Source organism: Vipera ursinii, assembly GCF_947247035.1.
Source record: "Vipera ursinii genome assembly, chromosome: 2".
Lineage (NCBI taxonomy): Eukaryota > Metazoa > Chordata > Lepidosauria > Squamata > Viperidae > Vipera > Vipera ursinii.
The window spans coordinates 94,308,484-94,330,768 of NC_139513.1; the positions used below are offsets into that span (position 1 = coordinate 94,308,484).

The 22,285-nt window shown below is 38.7% G+C and overlaps 1 protein-coding gene across 2 annotated transcripts in view; it reads right to left on the reverse strand.

Annotated features, from left to right (window-relative positions):
- Nucleotides 1-8,261: 8,261 nt before the first annotated feature.
- DPYSL3 (dihydropyrimidinase like 3) overlaps nucleotides 8,262-22,285 on the reverse strand; it is a gene marked incomplete at its 5' end in the record, with an annotated part of 65,918 nt that continues 51,894 nt past the window's right edge. Inside the window, 7 exons of one of the 2 annotated variants that reach the window (XM_083355371.1) lie at nucleotides 8,262-8,863; nucleotides 9,358-9,520; nucleotides 10,972-11,151; nucleotides 12,060-12,230; nucleotides 12,944-13,085; nucleotides 18,412-18,568; nucleotides 19,992-20,112. In XM_083355371.1, coding sequence (XP_083211497.1) covers nucleotides 8,775-8,863; nucleotides 9,358-9,520; nucleotides 10,972-11,151; nucleotides 12,060-12,230; nucleotides 12,944-13,085; nucleotides 18,412-18,568; nucleotides 19,992-20,112 — 1,023 coding nt within the window. In that variant the 3' untranslated portion in view covers nucleotides 8,262-8,774. The remainder of the gene's footprint in view (nucleotides 8,864-9,357; nucleotides 9,521-10,971; nucleotides 11,152-12,059; nucleotides 12,231-12,943; nucleotides 13,086-18,411; nucleotides 18,569-19,991; nucleotides 20,113-22,285) is intronic. The other variant, XM_083355372.1, reaches the window with a different exon arrangement.

Genomic DNA, 22,285 nt, shown 5'->3' on the forward strand with positions numbered 1-22,285 from the left:
CCTTAAGGCCCAGATTGTCACCCTTTATGTCTGTTTATTTTTTAAGCCACTTGACCATTAACAGGAAAGAGTATGCTCTTTACTGTATAAAAGGCACTCCAAATAGGGAAAGGTTAAGTTCACTTTGTAGGTATAATTTTTATTGGTAAAATGTCAAGATTGCTGATAATTGGGTTAAATCCAGTGCCTATGGGAAAGAGGTTTTTGCAGGCCCGCTAGAGGGAGTAGTACCACATTTTTCTTAGATGTTTTCAAAAAAAATAAAATAAAAATAAAATAGAGCCGAATTGCAACTCTGCCTTAGACCGTAATAGACTTCAAAATGAAAAATCAATTTTTAAATACGTATAACTGACTATATACAATATATCACAGACACGGAATAAGAGGAAATAATATTTTTGCTGTGGGAGTTTTCCACTTATTGGTACCTTTAAATAAAGTAGCTCTTAAAAATATAACCAATATATCTGCAACTTGGAGGTCTGTGTGTACACTATGTGAATCAGGAAATGGAACAATGGGACATACAAATCAAGATAAATTCATTAGGGCCATTTTATAAGTAGAATTCACTAGTAAGTGCAAGGGGCAATTCCTTTTCTTGCAGGGGATAGATGGCAATCATTAAAAATATTTAAGTCTGCAACTATCATAAAGAAATACTAGCTGTGATGGTCGTTTGGTAAAAGACCATTGATGGCTCTTAGGATCAATAGATGCTTGGTACAGTTAATGACAAACTATTAACTTCGTACTGTAAAGAACAGGTTATTATTATATGTAGATGGGAAGAGACAGCAAAAATCCAGGTTGTTGGAAGTTGGCTAGAAAAGAGTATATCAATGTTACAAGTACCCAAGGTTAAGCATAATTCTTTGGGAACCAATTTTACGTTTGACCTAAGTTTGCTTTGCTTTATGACTCTAATCCTCATAGTCCTCCTTTCCATGTTCTTTCTTCCCCAGATACAACATTGGTAGACAAAAGATTGGCTAATGTAATGGATGTAGGAAATTACATTGACAATTATTGTACATAGTCAAGCTAAAATCTTTTCTAAGCCTGTTTGTAGTTTGAGTCAAAAAAGCACTGTGAGGTCACTTGCTATCTAGTTATTTTTGATTCTCTGTTGTATTCTCTGCACAAAATGTAAAAGCATTCTCAACCAATACAATCCCTTCAATTTCCAAAGAAAAATGAATGGATTATGTCCACCTGGTGTACGTTATCATTAAGAAGAGAACATGGATAGATTATGTGTCTACTGGGATAGCCTAGCAAGCAATTGGGTCAGTGGATGCTTTCTGCATTGTTTTAATCCTGGTCGTCTTTGAAAATTTCCTCTACCAAAAAGTAGTTTATCTGAATGCAAAGGGTGGCAAAAGGTGATGGAAGACCTCTTTTCTCCAGATTGCTTAAAACAGGTAAATCTGCTGCCCTGAAAATGGGGGGAAATGCACAGTTGTTCATCTAGGCTTAAAATTTAATAAGCTCAATAACTAGATTCTTACTGTATTGTAGCTTTTCTCATCTCATATAGACAGATAGCTAAGCAATGATCCTCAGGTTCTATCTTGCCACTATCATTCTGTCTGGCCTGCTGAACCAGACTGAAGGATCAGGGCATTGTTGCTCACTTCAGATACTCCTTCCTTCCTAAAAAAAAAAAGAAAGAAAGAAAAAAAGGGTAGTTATTGTTCAGGAAGAATATCTGGCCTGGGACTTGGGACTTGGCCCCTTCCAGCTGAAATGGAACAAAATCTTAATGAAAAACAGTGTTCCCACCATTAAGCAGCACAAAACACACAAAACTTTAGTGCACATCCTAAAACATTTGTGTGGGGGGCGGGGGACAGAAAATCTTGACCCTTCCTATATACATGCTGTGGTTCCGTTGTATGGTTCACACAATTGTTCTGCCCATTGTGATCCCATGCCCTCCTTAAATGTAAAAGTCACTTAAAATTTGTCTATATTTCACCTGGGCCCCCTAACCCGGCTTTTGCCCAGTTTTTCAGCTATTTGTTAAAAAGGTAAAGGTTCCCCCGCACATGCGTGCTAGTCGTTTCCAACTCTAGGGGCCGGTGCTCATCTCCGTTTCAAAGCCGAAGAGCCAGCGCTTGTCCGAGGACGTCTCCGTGGTCATGTGGCCGGCATGACTAGATGCCAAAGGCGCACGGAACGCTGTGACCTTCCCACCGTAGTGGTCCCTATTTTTCTACTTGCATTTTTACGTGCTTTCAAACTGCCAGGTTGGCAGAAGCTGGGATGAGTAACAGGCACTCACTCTGTTACGCGGCACTCGGGATTTGACCCGCCAAACTGCCAACCTTCTGATCGACAAGCTCAGCATCCCAACCCACTGAGCCACCGCGTCCCTCAGCTATTTGTTACTTGGATTTAAATCTTAATGCAGTGTCAGCACTCTTAGAATCATGCGGTTGGAAGAGATCACAAGGATCATCTAATCCTACTCCTATGTAATAGATAAAATTCATAAAATAGGTATACAAGTTAGCTATCTTGATTCTCATGCAGCTTCTAAAGATAAAATGCCACATTTTTCTTAAATTCCCACCCAAATTAAGGTCGCTCAGTTCCAGCAAGAATATTTTACCTAGGACAATGTTAAACAAGTAAGTAAGTGCGGCAAAGCTACAAGCCCAATGTGGCCATTTTGGGGTACTGGGATTTGTAGTTCAGTAATTTTCTGATGGCTCATTAGAGCAATCAGTCCAAAAAGCCTGTATACCAGCAAAGTGCCTGAAAAAGACAGCATTAAATATAATTAAACTCGTTTCTTTGTTTTTTGGCAAACCAGACAGGCCAGCAGACCAAGGAAGGAGAGGGTCAACCCTCCTGCCACTGATCATTTAACTCCACTAGTAGCAGCAGGACAATTAAGGCAAAAACAACAATACATAGTCACATCTAAATGATAAACATCACATACCTTTCTGTGGATTACAGACCATTCCTCAAGATACTCTCCCTGTCATTTTCATTCGGTAATATATTAGGGTAAGCCTTGCCCCCAAACCGTTTTATGGTCACAATTCCAGTTACGATACAGAAAGATTTGGACCTAAATTGATATCTCAGAATAGCTTGATACTTGTGATAGGACAGCTGTTTCTAAATGCTTTTTAAATGTGTGAGACTTCGTCTCTGATCCTCCACAGCCAGCACTGCTACTTAAAAGTTTGCTGTACAGCACTATATTAACACAGAAACTTTAGCGACTCTTGTCAGTAGACTCTTTAGATTGAAAAGGATGTCTTAATGGTTATTTGGGCATGTTAAGAGCATATATAGAGAATACACCATTGCTACGTGACCATCATAACCAAATAATCTTCCCAGGAATAGAAAACAAACTTAAGTAAATGTAATATTTATAAGAGTAAATTATAAATACCAATTAAAATAAATCAATAAATAAATAAATGTTCTTTGGTTCAGTTAGGAAGGGTATCATGCTTTTCTTCTGATGGAAAAAGAATAGGGACACAAGCTTATATGTCTGTTAAAAATGTTATGTCTACAATTAATTAAAACGTGTTAAAGTAACATTTTCCTTCTCTTCCATGTTATAAATTAAGTCGGTTAGCCTTTCTGTAAGGCCCTTTTATAGTTTTTTTTTATTTTTTAAAAGCCTCAAAATAAAGTTGTATTAACTCTTAGATGCAGCTGTGTTCCATTGTATCCTATATTTTAAAAGCTTGATTGATGGATAATAGATTTTTACAGGCATAAAAATCTAGCATTTCACTGAAAAAAAGCTTTTTAAAACAATGATCCATTCCTGTTCCATCTGGTCGATAATGGAGGGGTTGATGCAGATTGTGACTCCAAACCCAGGGAAATTTCCTCTCCCCAGTTTTAGATCCTGCTTAGATGCCAAGTCACAGTAGGACATGCTCAGATTGTCTGATTTTCAAAGATTGATGTAAACTGCAGACATACTGTACTTATGACAGCGATTATCAGGATGGAAAATATATATATTTGAGTGAACCGCATCAGCAGTGATTTAACCAACTCTTATGAGTACTTGAAGTAGCACGAAGGGAAAAATTCATAGAAATGTAATTTTGACATTCTATCAATTTTGGAAAAAAATAGTAATTTGAGGTTGTGGTTGAAAAAAGTTGGAATCTTGGACCAGGCAAAGCATATCAATTTATTGTGTGTCCTGTTTTCAACTCTGCGGCTTTCTTTTATACGGAAACATTTGATATCCTTTCTTGTCAGGTGCAGACTGACAACTTCAAATGTGTTGTCAGTTTTATGTGCAAGAACCAGAGGATGTTTGCTTGCTGCTTACTACTATTTCCTTTCTTTCCTGCCCTTCTAATAATGCAGAAAATGTGTAGCATTGTTAAAACATTCTTTACAATCAACTGGTGGTTGTCATGAGGGAGAATGTGCATGTGATGCATTACTATTACTGCAGCACTAAGCAGACAATTGGGTTTTAGATTGTGACGGCTGTCAAGCCATGACACTTAATGTCTAATTCATGCATCAGATGCCTATTAAAGGAAAAACTCAACATTTATACAGCAGCCTGTTAACAGCTGCCAATGTATTAGGTTAAGATTTCTGGTTCTGGTTTTTTAAAATTCTTTTGACTTCAATTATAACTAAGCTTACAGCAATACAGATAGGGAAACATCATAAAACGTGCACAGGTTCAGTCCAATCTTTTTGCTTGGGCAAGAGAGAGAATATAACCAGTTACCTATCCATTGGATTCAAATTTCCCTGCAGTCTTCCCAGACTTGTGAAGGGGAACTCACCTAATAAGTGATATGGCAGGAAGAGATGGTAAAAATTGAAGGCTTTCCATTTTGGGAGCAAAAATACTCCCTAATTTATCTCATACTAGACCAGACCTAGACATTTTATATCTGGCCTTTTGGCTGTCCCTATCTGGCCCACATGAGGTAAATCGGCAATTAGAAATCAAATATCAAGAAGTGTACACCATGCAGAAATACAACTGCATTGCTTTTATTTTGAACACAACTATTTTTCCAATTTAAACATGTGCATGTATGGTTCGGCCTTCCATTACAGTCCATTTCTCATGTGGCCTCTCAGGAAAATTGTCCACCCCTGAATTAGATTAATCCACTCTACTTCAAGTATAGCAGGGGTATCAAACTCAATTTCATTGAGACCCGCATTAGCATTATGGTTGCCCTCAAAGGGCCAGCAGATCTCTCACCTGGAGGGGCAGCAGTAGCTTTAAAGGAAGTGTGTGACTCAAGTTTCTTGACTAGTTTTGGCCCATCGCACGTTTCCTCACATTTTGGGGGAAAAGTCTGAGGCAAGCAGCTACTTGTGGGAAAGTGCAGCACCGACAAAGGAAGAGGACAGATAGGCGGAGAGGCAGGGAGGGGTGAGAACTGAAGAAACACATGACCCGAGCACCACCCATCTTTTGTCTTTCCTTCCCTTGCTAGCCACTTGCTCTCAGGCAGAGGGCACTTTGGCCATGCCTGCCCGCTTTTGCATTTACCGTTGGCACACAGCTCCACGCATTGGAGAGGCTTCCGCTGCCCTGCTGCCACTGACAGGACACCTGAAGAAGTGAGGAGGTAACTACTCAATTACCTCCTCCTACTAGTCTGCTTGTGGGCCAGATCTAAACACATCAAGGGCTGGATATGGCTTGCAGGCCTTGAGTTTGACATGTATGAAGTATAACCTCTCTATTTGGGCAGCCAGAAACAAGAAAATAATCCAACAGGCCCAATTGTGTCCGTTTGTTGAGGCTGCACATGCCACAGAATAAGACAGCCTAAATAAATTCTGAAAATTGTCAGAACTTTAGGAAATCACAACGTCAGAATATTAGGAAAAGCAATGGAAAACCCATAGAAAAGGCCGACGGGCATATATAAAGCATTTTATTGGAAACCTTTAATAGCCTTCATTATAAACATTTCATGAAAGCAGTATAGCTTTCATGTTAAGCTTCATCATGTATTTTGAATAGCAGCTTCCATTAAAACTATGAGCATTATGTTGTGCAATTTTCTTTAGTAAAACTACTGTAGATTTTTACATTTTTTTTCAATAAAACTCATTGCTGGGCACAGAAAACAGGATCTCCTCCAGATAGCAGAAAAGCTGTTTCTCTTTGTCACATAACTCTCCAAACACACAGCTGTTTGAGATGAGAAATACAGGTATTTGCTGCCCAAATTTCAAAGAATATGAGTACATCTTAATTGTCCCTATGCCCATATTTTAGCAGATTGGATGCTTTAATTTGTTGTTTGGCACCACCATGTGGCAACTTCAAAAACACACACAAAAAATTCTTAAATGACAGAACAAGAATAATTTATCTAAAAATTGTATTTTTTTCTGAAAGAAATGCATTTTTCTATTGAAGAATATTAAGAATATTATCATTTACATTAAGTATGTTTATGATTCTACAATACTTACAGAGGACTTTTATTGCCATCTATAAAAAAAACTTGTTGGCATTAATTGTATGGTGCTAGAACTTCAATTTTAATTCTATATTCAAATTGTCCTGCAACTAATTAGATTGAGGTGACAATTAAACCTTTTTACTGTGTTGCTGCACATTTAATTCTAGAACAATCCACAAGAATAACATAGAGATCAAAAGGAAAAAGTATTTTTCTCTTGCTGTGCTAGTAGTAATTATTCATAACTTGCAGAAAACCAGGAATGAGGCAGGTAGATTGGAAACACAAGCTTTTTTTTTTACACCTGACCTTTGTATATGGGTCAGAAACACACAAAGAAAGGTTGGACCAGCATTTTGAAGATTTGCAGTTGTTAAAATTATTAATGCGGTTAAGTTAATCTGGTTTCCCCATTGACTTTGCTTGTTGGGTCATAAAAGGGAATCACATGACCCTGGGACACTGCAATCGCCATAAATATGAGTCAGTTGTTAAGCATATGAAGTTTATTCACGTGACTGTGGGATGCTGCAACGGTCATAAGTGTAAAAAACGGTCATAAGTCACTTTTTCAGGGCCATTGTAATTTTTTTTAAATCCCATTTATATCCCGCCCTTCTCCAAAGACTCAGGGCGGCTTACAATCTAAAGCACAAATCAATGTGCTTAGCAATAGCTTTCATTCTATGTATATGCCTGCTTATTAGGGCTTTCGCCCCACCCCCCAAGCGGCATTATTACAAAGTCAGCTTAATTGCCCCCAACAATCTGGGTCCTCATTTTACCTACCTCGGAAGAATGGAAGGCTGTGTCAACCTTGAGCCTGGTGGGATGCGAACCTGCACTAATTGCAGGCAGCTGGTGTTACTTAAGGAGGCATTAGCCCACTGCTCCACCAAGGCTCTTGAACTTGAAATGGGAACTAAACAAACTGTTGTATGTTGAGGACTACCAGTATATAGGACAATATCCAGGGGTAGACAGTCATAAGTGGGTGGATAAAAATCTATTGTTTTAACAGCATGCCTTCAAAATCAAATGAACTCATCCCTTCAAAGTGTTACTCTGCCAGCGGCAGGAAAAAAATGAGAGAAACTGGAAAGAGGAGTAAAATTGCTTTGACTTTTGTACTTGCTTACTTAAAATGAAAGCAAGTGCCTTTCAAAATAAAATGCGTTCTCTCAAAGCAAATAAGTCTATATTCCATTGCTGCAAAATTGGTAATCAATAACAATGAAGTTATACAAAGGAATAAAGTAAGACTTGTTCTGCAGCAGACAAATCTTTTCATAAATTCAGAACTGACGTGGAATTCCACTGATTTGAGAGCTCCGCAAAATCAAAGACACCCAGCTTGTTCTTACTCTTCCACAGTTGGGAGGGAAAAATGAAAATACTGAGAGTGTTGCCATCAAGCCCTCTTGAGGAAGGAAGATGCTACAACTTCCTTGGGCAAGTCGCTAATAACTTTATGTGGAAACAGACAGCATGGATGGGCAGTAAATAAGTTAATGTGAATATCAATGCCAAGATAATTGGATGTGCTTTCCTGTAATCCAGAGTCACATTCTTTTTCCTATCGGCTTTGTCTCAAAGGAACGGGAATGAAAGAGACACACAATACTACTTTGTCAAAGCAAGTCGGTTAGAAAGAAAATGTCTTTCAATTTTTTATTCAATAAAATGTACGAAGTAATAAAATTTCTAACAGGAAAATGTGATACAACAGAGCCATTACAAAGATGATTGAATTTTCCAACAGCCTCATGATTGTTTTGAGGCATCTTTGTCTCGTCAGCACTGAGTGGAAACAGAAGAACATGGACACAATACAAAGATCTACTGTCCCCCCCTCCCCCAATCCACCTCCCACTACCTTGGCCCACCGTCTTCTGTCCCCCCTCCCTATACTAAACTAAACTCCTGGGTTGATTCTGCACAAGCACCCTGGTTAAAGAGCTCGCTTGTGCCATTCCCTCTTTTCTCCAGCCCCTTTCTTACGAGTTCCTTGCACAAGCACTCACTGTGTACAATTACATATTTTTAACTTAATCACCTGTCAGATTTGCATGCATGTAAAAAAAAATGGGGGAAATATTAAGGCTATGAATAAACAAAAAAAGGAAACCCGCAATATTTTTTTAAAGCTAGGTAGCGAGTAGCATTTTATGAAACATAAGGCTTGAGGCTTATTGATTCTTCAAAATCTGAATTCTCCATTGCTCTTTCCCCCCCCTTTTAAATATCAAGGTACCATTGCTCTGTTTTCCCAAATAATGGTTTTCCATTTTCTTTCTTTTCCCAATGATCAGAAGCTTAACTTAGAGATGTTATATTGGAACGCCCCCCAGGAGGGGCTACTATGCGCTTGCTGGCCGAGCGAATACCTTCATCAACTTGAGTACCTGCAGAGCATATATAACAGGGGGAGATGGGAAAAGAAATATTCAGATTAGAAGACTATAACATACTACTGTTCCATTTTGAAAATTATTATTTGAAAAATAATCCTTAGCTTGTTATGTGCAAATACGCATTCAAGCAAACTTGCTGGTCAGCTCCAGATATGCGTGTGATCACTATGTAGAAAGAACTGGAGATGGATCACACATGTAGAGGTGAGAGTCACCTGTCCTGCTGTTCTCATTATGAATTGGCTTCCCCACGTATCATTTGTTATATAGGAACGAAATGGAATGTGATCTATGAGTAGTCTTAGCAATATGCTCCAGAAAGCCATAGCATGCATATTTTCTTTTTCCACTGTAGCATTTGAGGCCTACCAATGTGGCACAGAGGCAATGATTTTGGAGTAACTAGGGGAAAATATGCCAAATAACACTAGGACTTCTTCTCTTGATGCCTTCTGTTGCAATCAATGCAATCTTCTCTTACTTGCCTGATAAACTAAATCCAGACTGGTGAAGATTCCTTACAGGTGGTGTCTGCCTAGTAGGAGAACCCCGAGTAGAGCCTGCAGGGGTACCTCCTTTAGGTGTGGTAGTCAAATCAAACACAGGCCCATCATACATGCCCCTTGGCACAGCGTGCATTTCAGCCATCTGTCAGAAGTAACGAAAGGAAGCAAAATTTACAACTGTATAATGACCCCGGACTTTTTCTTATGAACAGACGATGTTCAACGTTTCGGATTTTTCACACAAAAATCTCCTATCACCATCTTATACATTCACATGTTTGGATATACATGTGTGGAAACCAGTGTGCATGCAGTTAAATATAAAAAAGCCTTTTTGATATGCTTAGAACACAGATCCCCAACCTTTTGGGTACCAGGCACCAGTTCCGTGGAGAGAGTTTTTTCCGCGGACCAGAGAGGGCGTGGTTTCATGTTTCTGGCATGCCGCGGCATGGTGGCGATCCACGGACCAGGGGTTGGGGACTCTTGGCTAGAAGCCTATTTTGTTGTGAGGCCAGACATGTGATGGGGAGGGGAGTAGGCTTATTGCCACAGCTTGCTTGGTGCGTTTCATCCTTATTTATAAAATGGAAACAGCTAATACAATCCAGAGGCTGTTGGGCTTCTAAACACAGAATAATGCTACTTCCTAAAAGCAAAACAATAAGAGAAGCAATACAATGAGAAGAAAATGGAAAGTTCACTGAGGAAACCAAGGGTGTAATTAGCTTATGACTTTCATTAACAATTTTTTCCCCGCTCTTCCATTCAATTGTGTCTAATTCTCAGTGATTGCCTGGACAGGTTCCTGCTGTTTTTATGCACAACATCAAATGTCTTCGTATGTCGATGCTAAAGATCAGAATGATTTTCAAGGGAGCCTGAACTTGATTCTAAATATGGCTTTGATTTTGACACCCTCTATATAGTTTTGCACTTCTTGCTGACCATTACTGCAAATAACTCATGATTATAAATATTGTTGGAATTTTTTGATAATTGGAGGAAGCTGACAATGTAATGGGAATTATGTTTGCGCATTTCAAATAAATAGGAGCAAAGGTTTACTTTTTTTTTTTTTGACTGAATCTGAACAGACCTTTGTCAAAGATCAAGATCCCCAGTTTTCATATCATTAGATTCAGGTGTTCTTTTACAAGCAAAGCCAGCTTGAGTGGTCTTTAAAAAAAAGAAATGCGTTAAATCACGGAAGATTTGTGTTTGCCATTTTAATGAAAATGAAACAGTACAGAGGTGGCTCTTATAAACAAACCTGCAAAAATTCAGGATTATGCTACCTTGCTTTTGGGTGGAGGGGGGAAAGTCTGCATTTTTGAGGTAAATAATTTCTTCTCTTCCTCTTATTGTGTGTGGGCGTTTTTAATGTTGGTATTTTCTTTGTAAATGCAATTCTTATAGAAATTTCAAGATTTTTGAAGCACTGATGTAAAGACTAGGGATTTATTAGTGGAGTCCCATTGCAATTTAGGAATCTCCCAGATGCTTTCAAATGAAATGATGAAATATTGTTCCTTTCCTTAACACTTTTTCAGGCATTAATTTCATATTACAATCCAGGTTTGTCTACCTTACCTTCCTCCTTGCTTTGATGCGCTTGTAGACATAATCTGAAAATGGGGTGCCAGGAATGAACCGTCCTGTCCCTTGTGTTATATGGAGGTTGCCATCTTCAAGCATGATCTTTCCCTGACATATGACAGCCAGTGGGGCTCCACGCAGCTCCATTCCTTCAAATATGTTGTATTCAGCTGCCTACAACATATAACAATTAGTGTAGTTATTATGCTGCTTATGAAATTCATTCAATTTAATTTCATATTAAGGTGAGATGAAAATCTAAATAGCTGGAGCAAAAAGGATGGACTTCATTAAGACGTCATTAAGAAGTTCTCTTCATTAGTTTAATGAAGACAAGGATGAGGGGGGACATGATAGCAGTGTTCCAATATCTCAGGGGCTGCCACAAAGAAGGAGTCAAGCTATTCTCCAGAGCACCTGAAGGCAGAACAAGAAGCTAAACTAACCAAAGAGAGCAGCAACCTAGAACTAAGGAGAAACTTCCTGACAGTTAGAACAATTAACCAGTGGAACAACCTGCCTCCAACACTGGAAGTTTTTAAAGAAGAGACTGGACAGCCATTTGTCCGAAATGGTATAGGGTTTCCTGCCTGAGCAGGGAGTTGGACTAGATGACCTCCCAAGGTCCCTTCCAACTTTATTATTATTATAAAGAGTTAAAAATATTTAAATAATATTACATCAAACTTTTGAAAACACAAACTATTATCTAAGGAGGACTTTGGTTTTAAGGATTAAGAACACAAAGGTTCAAGATCTTATCCTATCAAGTGAAGGGCATTTTGTCCCCATGAGTTAAAGGAAGTGAGCCGTGCAAAAAAAAAAAACTTAAAAAGTAATCCAATTGCAAAATCATTACAGACTTGAAACAGTATTCATTTCCCAAACTGGAAACTCCTGTTCCTAGTTGGCTTGTTTTTTCAAAGAGAACCCATGTGAAAGAGATATTCACTTTACTCACAACTGTTTAGTATTTAACCCCAGAATTGTGGACTGAAATTCCAACAATTCACTTGTGGCAACAAATCAAGCGATTCAACCTTTTAGACTGTATGAAAAAAAGAAAACAAAAAACAACTTACTGACTGGTGGCTTTTAGCAGATACGATTTTCACTGCATCAGGATCCCAAATGACAAGGTCACTGTCTGACCCAACAGCAATCCTGCCCTTCCTTGGGTACATGTTGAAGATTTTGGCAGCATTGGTGCTTGTCACAGCCACAAACTGGTTTTCATCCATTTTCCCTGTAGCCTGTAATAAATGACCCACAGAGAGTAGATTGAAGCAGGCACATCAGGAATGGGCAGGACTGAATTTACATCCATCCAACGTTTCTCCTATTCACATAAAGCTCTACACAGCAGTTCCCACTTCTTTTATTTAATTACCTAATTACCTTACTCGAGTGACTCTGGGTGGCCCACAATTAAAACAACAACAACAACAAAAAAAAAACAAGCAAGCAAAAGAATGAAAAAAACAAAACCATTAATATGTAATGAAATCTTCTTCCTTTAATTGACGTTTCTTCCCTTTCCTTTTGTAATCTGTCCCCAACAAACAATTAAAAATTATTTTAGTAGAATTAAAGACTTAAGAATTGGGAAAAAAATTTAACACAAAAGACCTAATGGGAGGGGGGGGGGGTCAAGGCAGGGATTATAATGGCATAGGCACAAAAACTGTCCTGGGCACATCCATTCCTATATATATATTAAAAAAACCTATCATAATTAAATATTTCAATTTTAAAGGAAGAAAAAAAGAAACAAAACTCAGACAAATACTCGTGGTCATTGTATGCAGCAGCTTCTTTTATTGTATCTTCATTTTTCACAACTGAGTTGAGTCTGAGCCAGCTCCCACAATTCACCTTTATTCTGAACGTGTCACGGAAACTTCCTGCCACATTATCCCAAGCTTCAGTACATCACTGCCTTCCTCCCATAGCCCCTTTTTCTTACCACTGCTTTGTCCCATATAACAGACATCCGTTCTTCAATGCCATTGGTTCCCTCTGGAATGGCGGTGAAGTTGTCTTTCCCAATTGCTTTTTGTGCTGTACTGAATGTACAATGTGCACTTCCAGAGACTTGGAGGTCCCCACTGGCTCAGAGAGAAATCAAAAGGTTACATATGCCCCCGACCCATTCAGGCTATTTTTGCTTCATAATTATTTGTAATCTGTTAAAAAGTTTTAATAGTGACAAATAGGAGAGGCAATAGATGTGGAGAACATATAATTAAGTTTTTTAAAATACATATTGCTCCCTTAAGTGATACAAAATGATTACTATATTGAAAATTTACTCTTCATAGCACGTAGCCACTTTGTGAAACGGATCCAAGGGTCACAATCAGGCAAGTGCAAACAAAAGCAAGAGATTCATAAAAAAGGATCAAGGAAATAACCTTGCTTTTTTTAAAAAAGGAAAACAGGAGTAGTAATTTCTGTCTTATTTTAACACTCAAAAAGACAAAAAGGTATCGATCCTGAACACTCCAGTATCTGAAATGTTACAATCTTATATTTTCTACTCGTGGCAAAATTCTTTTAAGAAAGTTTTTTCTGATCTTTAATGAAAGAAATCCTAATAGGTGGATTTAGAGCTCATTCTGGCTTTGATTTCAATGTCAAGAAATGTTAGTTGTGTGATGACTTTGTTTTTTTTTTCTGAATCCAGAACAAGCCCTGGCATTGTAAGGAACAGGCAGAACTGAAATGTTTTGGTTGTTTGTATGTGAAAGAAAATCAGGACACAGTGAATGGGGGCAAGCTTGATACATGCTCCCCACTCCCTCACCAGTTTCCAGGGCAAATTATTGCACCAGCTCCCCAACCTGCCCACCATCTTCCCCTTGCTTTCCTCACTGTTACTCGGCCAGTATCCTAGGACACCACACTCCACTGGCTACCCTATCTTCTCAGGGAGAGAAGGCCTTCTCTCCCTCCCCACAAGTGTTGCTCCTGCTAGTATCCCAGCACTGTATATCACACCACTTCACTCTTGAATTTCCTGATGCCTTCCCTTCCTTCCCCTCGGCCAGTAATGCCTTTTCCTCCTATTTCTTCCCTAACCATAACAATTCCTGCCCAAAATAGTGTGTTTATGTCTAGGCTCAGCACAAACTGACCCATTTTGTTTTATTTACAGATCAAAGATAAAAAGCATGTGCATTTCAGTTTGGCCACTGATAGCCTAAACTAGCTCTTCTAAACACAGAAGTTTGTCCACAAAACATTTTGCATATCCCTTAAGTCAAAAAGCTGCATTTAATTTGTTCTTTAGAGTAAATTTACTCTAGCCACACGAGCAATGTGACATGAAATGTTTGCAGAAAATGAGTTTTCCTATTCAAAAAAAGAAGAGCTTCGGCCTATGCTACAATAGTTCTTTGATAAGCTAGTCTAGCATGTTGACTGTGCTCAAGAGCAGATACAAACATATTAAAACATTAGCGATCCTAAGACCTTGACTATTATCACACAGGTAATTCATAAGATTTTATTTTCTTGAAAAGCAGTGATTCTATACTTCAAAGAGTTAATAAGCAGAATGCTATAAAAATGTTTTACTGTTTTTGTCTTGACTTCAGAATGTATTGAATTTTGTTTGTATTGGAATTTTTATGTGGCAAGGAAAGACAAGGCAAAGAATTTTATAACAGCCACCTTAAGGATGATATGTTCACACCTTTATACAGCTTAGACAATATATATCGCTCTGAAAATTTAACAAAATGGAACCTGAATTGCTTCAATGTTAGCAAAAGCAGTTCTAGAGTGATGCAGGTTTAAAGCAACCTTTCACAAAACTTTTCATATTGGTTCCTAAACCATAAGCTCTTTCTTCTGATTCTCAGTGAAGGACACCATGTGCAGAAAGCAATTCTGAGCACCCAGTGTTGAAAAACAGCAAAGGAAGTCACCATCAAAGTACTCAAATGACTAATGGCATAATGAATTCTAGCAAACCTGCGTATCACATGACCATAAATATACTGCTCAAAAAAATAAAGGGAACAAAAGATTAAGACATCCTACTATTAAATACAGTACATTGTGTTGTTGTAAGTATTCCCTTTATTTTTTTGAGCAGTATATATAAGATAAGGAGTTAATCCTAACATCCATGACCCAGTTCAAGACTCCAGATGAGCCTGTAATGCAAACTGATTTAATATATTTGCTCTTCACTCCCAGCAACCAACCTGAAGATCTAACAGAAGCAATCCCCAGGGAATTATTTTCTAAATCCCAGCAAAAGATGCTCTTGATCTCTCATAATGCAGCAGGATAGTGGAATAATCCCTCAGTTTGACCCTTTTCACAAAATGTTGGCAATATTTTCTCACAGGAAATATGGTAAAGTGGGAAGCAGAGCTGAAATACCTTTCACTGAAGGCTACCCCACATGCGAGGGAGGACAGCTTGTGATGGTTCCCTCATCTAACGTCTGCCAATTGGAATTGTGTTTAATCACTTCTGTTCCTATAAATGTGATTAGTTGGCTTTGGCTTGCAGATAAAAGAACGAAGAGGCTTTTCTAATTTTACTTCTCCTGTAATTCCCTACGTCCCCAGTGCCAAACAGAATTGGAAGGAGATTCAGAAATGAGGATGATTTTGGAGTTCATTCTATCTTTGACATTAAATTAGGTCAAAGAATGGTATTCCACAGCTACCAACAGCAGGTCAAGAACACACCTGAGAAGGTCCCTACAGGATGACCCAAGTATAAGCAAGTACTCCCAAGATGATTATGGGATGATTCCCTTCAAGGGTAGACATGTCATTGCTGTGGCCATACATTTGCAGAAGCCATGGTGGGGTCGAAGAGCAAAACTGCTCACAATAAAGTAGAGGTATGGACATTGGTATGACATATGATATGATAAAAATGTGAGAATTAGCATTACACAAATCAGTGGACACAAGCCACAAATCTTTAAGTGGAATTCAGAAACTATAGCAAATGTGACGATTCTAAGCAGAAAGAGGTCTGGAAAGTTCAAATGTATCCAATACATTTATTTTTCTTGGGAACAGTGAAGAACCTCAATAGAACTCAGTGGAAAGCTTGTTATGGGAAAACAGTTTGAATGCCTTTTATGTATTCTCCTGCTGGAAATGTTATGGAAGCAGCATGTGATTCAACGGAGATGGTGAATTAAGAGAATTGAGAATGGTGGCTTTTGAAAAAAATGGAAATGTTCCCTGTGATTGTGGCAAACCCATGACAAAAGAAAGGCACAAATACATGGAGAAAGCAACAGAATATTTGAGTCAACTGCTACTAAGCTCTCTAAGGAATCCACAGCATGCTCTTCATCCCTAAGGCATAACTGTGTCCATCAGAGCATGCAAGCCTGGCCCCGCAGCATTGCATCTGGAAAAGAGAATCTTCCAAACAGTACAGTCAAGATCATTTGCAAAAGTTCAACTTCAAAGTTGAAAGTATGTTTAGTAAAATTAGGGAAAAAAAGGATGACAAAAGAAATATTTTGGAGATGCTATAATGATGCTATAACTACCACTGTGGAGATCAAAGAAAAACTGAAGTAATTTGTGGGAGTACATATAAAAATGAAGAGAGTGAGGTTCTAACCAAACATACTGAATTCTGTATAGCCATACAGAAGACATGCATGTGGAAGCAAGAGAAGCAAGACTTTAATCCAGCAGTCATTTGACTGTTTAAAAATCCATGTAATTCTTTAAAAACCAATAATTAACTTTTGATTATCATCATCATCATCATCATCATCATCACCTTTTCACAACAATGTGAAGTGACAACTGCCAGTTCTTTAGCTAGAGTTGGTTTTCATATACATCACATCCTTCTCAAGAATCTAGGGTGTTGCAATGTATCAATATAGTATAGGTGAAGCCTTCTGTAATTGACAGTAGGAAATTTTGTCAATGCACAGGGTATCATCCAATAGTTTTTGGCATGGCACCCAGCATGCCAATAACTAATGGGACCACTATGGCCTGTTTATGTCATAATCTTTCAAGTTCAATTTTCAGATCTTGATGCTTTGTGATCTTCTCCAATTCTTATTATATGTGGGTAATCTAAAATGATATTACCCACACATTAATCTAAAATGGTGGAAATTTAATAATTCAAGTACTAACCAATGACATAAAATTATTGTGTCTAAGAATTATCTTTATTGACAGTAGGGGGCAGCAAAAAATTATATCATAATAAAGGGGTTATGTACAGATTTTTATGGAAACTTCCTGTTTCCTGACATCTGTTAGTTGCCAGGCATTCAAGACCTGAAAGGATGTACTATAATTAAGAAAGGGAAAAAATCCTTAAAGCCTTGTCTAAACAACAGAAAAATATAGAACATCTTTGGCTTCCAGATGGAACGTTTATCTTATTTTCTGAATCAAAGGGAAGATTTAAGTCTGGATCTCTAAACCAAAATTCTAACCCAACAATAATCTTTATCTTCTCTTAATAATTTGGCACCAAATACGTTTTCCTGCACAGAGAAATCTGTGTCATTTAGGTCTATTTTACTAAATATAAACAGAAGCAAAGATTTCTGTCATGCAAACCTCCTGAGGGCTGTACCAAGACAGAGAATAACATTTGCTTATGAGAAGCAGATGTAGCTTCTCATAAGCAGATGTTCACATGCATTATCTACATAAAATGTGTCAGCAAAACTATGCACAGAACTCACTCAGACACAGGAATACATAACGTGTCTCATGGTTCCCAAGTAACTATGGCCAAGGTTCTATGTGCAATTCCTGTTACCAGAATGGCCTTTTTTTTTACTATGCCAGACAGTTTTAGCTATGTTCAAATCATGCAATACATTTTAGTTGGCCATTTAATCCTGTGGCAGAATGCATCTTGGTTAAATATTACTCTGTTCTAACTAATTGGTTTCTCTTGCTTTTCAGTGACGTGGTGTTGGTAAGGTGCTGGACTGCAACTGGGGAGGCACAGGATCAAATGCATTTTCAATGAAGGAGCCTCACTGGATAACTTTGGGTCAGTCACTCTGCCTCAGTATAATCCACACCACATAAGCTTGTAAGCCGCCCTGAGTCTTCGGAGAAGGGCGGGATATAAATGCAATTAAAATTAAAAAATAAAATAAAATAAATAAAATAATCATTGTTTATGAGGTTGTTGTGAAGGGAAAATCACTGCCAATTCTTGAAGACAGAATCCAAAATAATTCTTTCTCATTAATGGATCGTTGTGGGGCTCACCATTTATCTTCATTTTAGATGTATTATATTACTCTTTCATATTTAAATCTACAACCAAGCTTTGTAATCAGGGACTTCAGTGTGTACGCTATTGCCAAACTCTAGGCAGCAATACATTTTAATTTCAAAATCTTTAAGAAAGGTAGGGAAAGGAGAGCTATTCCCTTTTCTTGCCATTACCAACCTGGCCAATAAGGAGATGATGTAATCTGGGGTTGTTGGATCTGGACTCAGAGGTGGAGAAGTCACAAATGCAGCAGCCTTTGCCCAGTTCTTACTCCAGTAGTGGGTTCCGTCTGTTCCAAGACTGGCTGTGATTGGCTCACCAAACACAACACTCCCTGAGGATCGTCATGGGGGAAAAAAAGGACAAAGAACATGCATTATAGGGAAGGAAGCAGGAAACCAAATAACGTATCTTTTTTTTTAAAAGGCAGCAATCACTTATATCTAATGCCTATTTTGGTCCTGTTGATCCGAACCATGACAAACAGATTTCAAAGCCAAGGACAAAGCACCTGCGCCTAAAAATTGATATGTCTTACAGTTTGCTTTTAAACCAAGATCAGATGAACTTTCATTTTTCAAGGAAATGAGTTACAGATTGCTTTAAAGTAAAAAGGAATACTCCTAGCATGAGACCTGCTAAGTTGAACCTTCTGTGTCAGGTAACTAGATACATCTGGGAACTTTACGAATAAAAATGTGCTCTAGTAACTGGAACTAAGACTTACAAAAGTTACTCTACCACAGACATTTCAAACACAAGGCCTGGGGGCCAGATCCGGCCCGTGAAGTGGTTTCATGTGGCCCGTGAAGCCATCCTGGAAACAGTGAGGGAACGGCCCCCACTGCCTTGGCCCTGTCCCAGAGACCCTCCTCCTGCCAGAGACCCTCAGATCTGTCCCACTCCTGCCCAGGCCCCCATAGGCACCCTTGATGCGAATGATTTAGAGCTGGCCATGCCCACCCAGTAGGCTAGACATGTCAAACACAAGGCCCGGGGGCCAGATCCGGCCCGCAAAGTGGTTTCATGTGGCCCCCAAAGCCATCCTGGAAACAGTGAGGGAACGGCCCCCACTGCCTTGGCCCTGGCCCAGAGACCCTCCTCCTGCCAGAGACCCTCAGATCTGTCCCACTCCTGCCCAGGCCCCCATAGGCACCCTTGATGCCAATGATGTAGAGCTGGCCAGGCCCATCCAGTAGGTCATACGCACTCTAGCCACACCCACCCAGTAGGCCATACACACTCTAGCTACGCCCACACAGTAGGCCACGCCCACCCAGGCCATACCCACCCGGCCCCCCGAGGGCAACCGCAATGCTGATGTGGCCCTCAATGAAATTGAGTTGGACGCCCCTGCAGTAGGCCATACACACTTTAGCCACGCCCACACAGTAGGCCACACCCACCCAGGCCACACCCACCCGCCCCCCTGAGGGCAACTGCAAAGCTGATGCGGCCCTCAATGAAATTGAGTTTGACACCCCATATTCTCTCTTACCCACTTTCTTTGTAAGTCAATCCTCCAAATGCAGTCATTTTTTCCCCAGTTCTCACCAACTGCTTCAAGATTATGAAAAGTTTTTGCACCCTTTGAACAATTTCGGAGATGTTCTTTTTCGCTTTACCTATGCTCCCGTTCTGTAGAATGGGCAATGTGCACTTACTTCAGGGGGTGCATTTTGGCTGTAAGGTTTGATTGCAAGTTCTGAGCCAGAAAATAAGATAAAAGATGAAAATACAAAGCTGCAGAAATTTACCCTTTTTCCGGGCTTGTGATATCAGATCAGCTGCACTCTTGCTCATCACTTTAGTCACATACAAGGGGCAGTTGGTCTGGCTGGCAATGGTGATGGCACGGAAGACAGCTTCAGCCTCCAACTGAAAAAGAAGAGGTTAGTGAGTTCACAAATATTTATATAGGATGTATAACCTCATAGGACACAATAGCAATAGCACTTACTTATATACAGCTTCATAGTGCTTAACAGTTCTCCCTAAGTAGTTTACAGTGTCACCATATTGCCCCAACAATCTGGGTCCTCATTTTACTGAACTCGGAAGGAAGGATGGAAGGCTAAGTCAACCTTGAATTGGTGAGGACTGAACTGCTGGCAGTCGGCAGAATTAGTGTGCAATACTGCATTCTAACTACTGCACCACCTCAATGAATTCTATTTTACTGCATAATGTTTTGCTTTTCAAGAGTGTTGGAAGAACATAAAAAAGGACTTCCCAAACTACCTATAATGTATAATTTGTATATAAAAAAGACATGATAAAATCAGGTCCTTTTTTTAGCACAATATCAATCTGTACTAAGTGTTTTGTTTTCTCCATAAATTTGGCAAAACCTTGGTTTACAAACATCTGTGCATTTTGTAATACAAACACAATACATACTATACGCAGCCACTGATTTTGGCTTTCAAGGTGACACTGTATTTTTACATAATTAGCCGTATGAATTTTGAATGTGCTGCAGAGTCATGAAATTACTTTGCTGGATGAAGAAAATATGCTCCATAAAACTGCCAGCTATTTAAATCTGGGAAAGCAGTGAAACATTTATGAAGGTGAGAAAGTTTATTATGTTTAGAGAAATTGCACAATAAACTGAATGGATCTGAATTATGGAACAATTTGTATAAATATGGAGCTGAAGTTTGGCTGTAGTATGCAACAGAGCAGTCTACAATGGAAGCAAATCATGGCTGAGAATAAATTGAATATTCAGTATATATAGTTCCATACTGGGCAAGAAGCAAAGCAAGGCAAATTAACTTCTCTGTGGTTGTTCTGTGATTATATGGCTAAATGTATAGAAATGTTTCTCTTAACAAAGCACTGTTAGGAGATACAAACATTTGAGTCCTTCTGCAGAAAATGTCATGTTATCTGAAAACCAAAATTAATTGCAGTGTATTTTAGGCTGATTGTATGACATAACAAGGAGGGAGTATCTAAACATTACAGCATCACTGAAAATGGAGTATGAGTTATACATAAATTATGAACAAGCAAATGAACTTATTTGTATATTTGCTGGAGACATGGTAGAACGAAGATGCAAAGGTACAGACAGGTATAGTTAGTGAGCTTGGAGGATTTAGAATTTTTTTTCATATCCTCTTATCTTCTGCTTTTTAATTTCTTTTGCTTATTACTTTTTTCCCTAGCATTTTGCATAAGGTTGCTTATCTTTCAGAGAATAAGTGATGGACTGTATCAAAACTGTATGGAGAATAAAAAAAGATAAATGTAAACCTTGGCCAACTGGAATAACATTAATTAATCTTTAATGTAACAGAACCTATTGATGATTGCTTTTCTTTTTGACATCTTATTACTGTATTAATACTTCTCTACTGGGCGCACATTTCAATCTGACTAGTAATAAGTAATTATTTTTAAGCAGCCTTTGCCATTGCTATAACTGCTAACCTGGTAAAAGCTGTATTAAAACAGTTCTGCATTAATAAATTATGTATCTTGATTATTGTTCTGTCAGAGATGGGGAAAATATTTGCACCTGGGTATTTATATTTGTTGCAATTATAAGGGTTTTTCTACTCTTCCTGTTAGCCTGTTGGCCACTTTGGCTTTCCATGACACAGTTGGTCTGTACTGCTGGAACTTTCAACACTTCATCAAGTGAGCTAACTTTGGAACATTACATCATTGACTAGTCAGCCTGGCTTCAATGGAAATTGCCTTCTGGCTATCCAAGTATTTAGCAGAACGGGGCTAAATGATGTTACACAGGAAAAGGGAAAAACAAACAAAGAGTATCCTGAAAGGACACTATCCTAAACACATAAATTATTCAAGGTTTCAAAGAATGTGGGGTTATTAAAAAGTTTAGCTTATAGCTCATGCAGCTGTATATGAAATACTATGTTTTTCTCTCTTGAAAACTTGGTTTCCTTCCCTAACACAAGCCATGTAGCCTAGAAACATTTCATATTGAATGTAAAAGGCTTTGCCAAGAAAATCATATTTATGTGTCCTGTTTTGATTCTGAGTATATTGTACCATGGAGCTGAGAAACTGT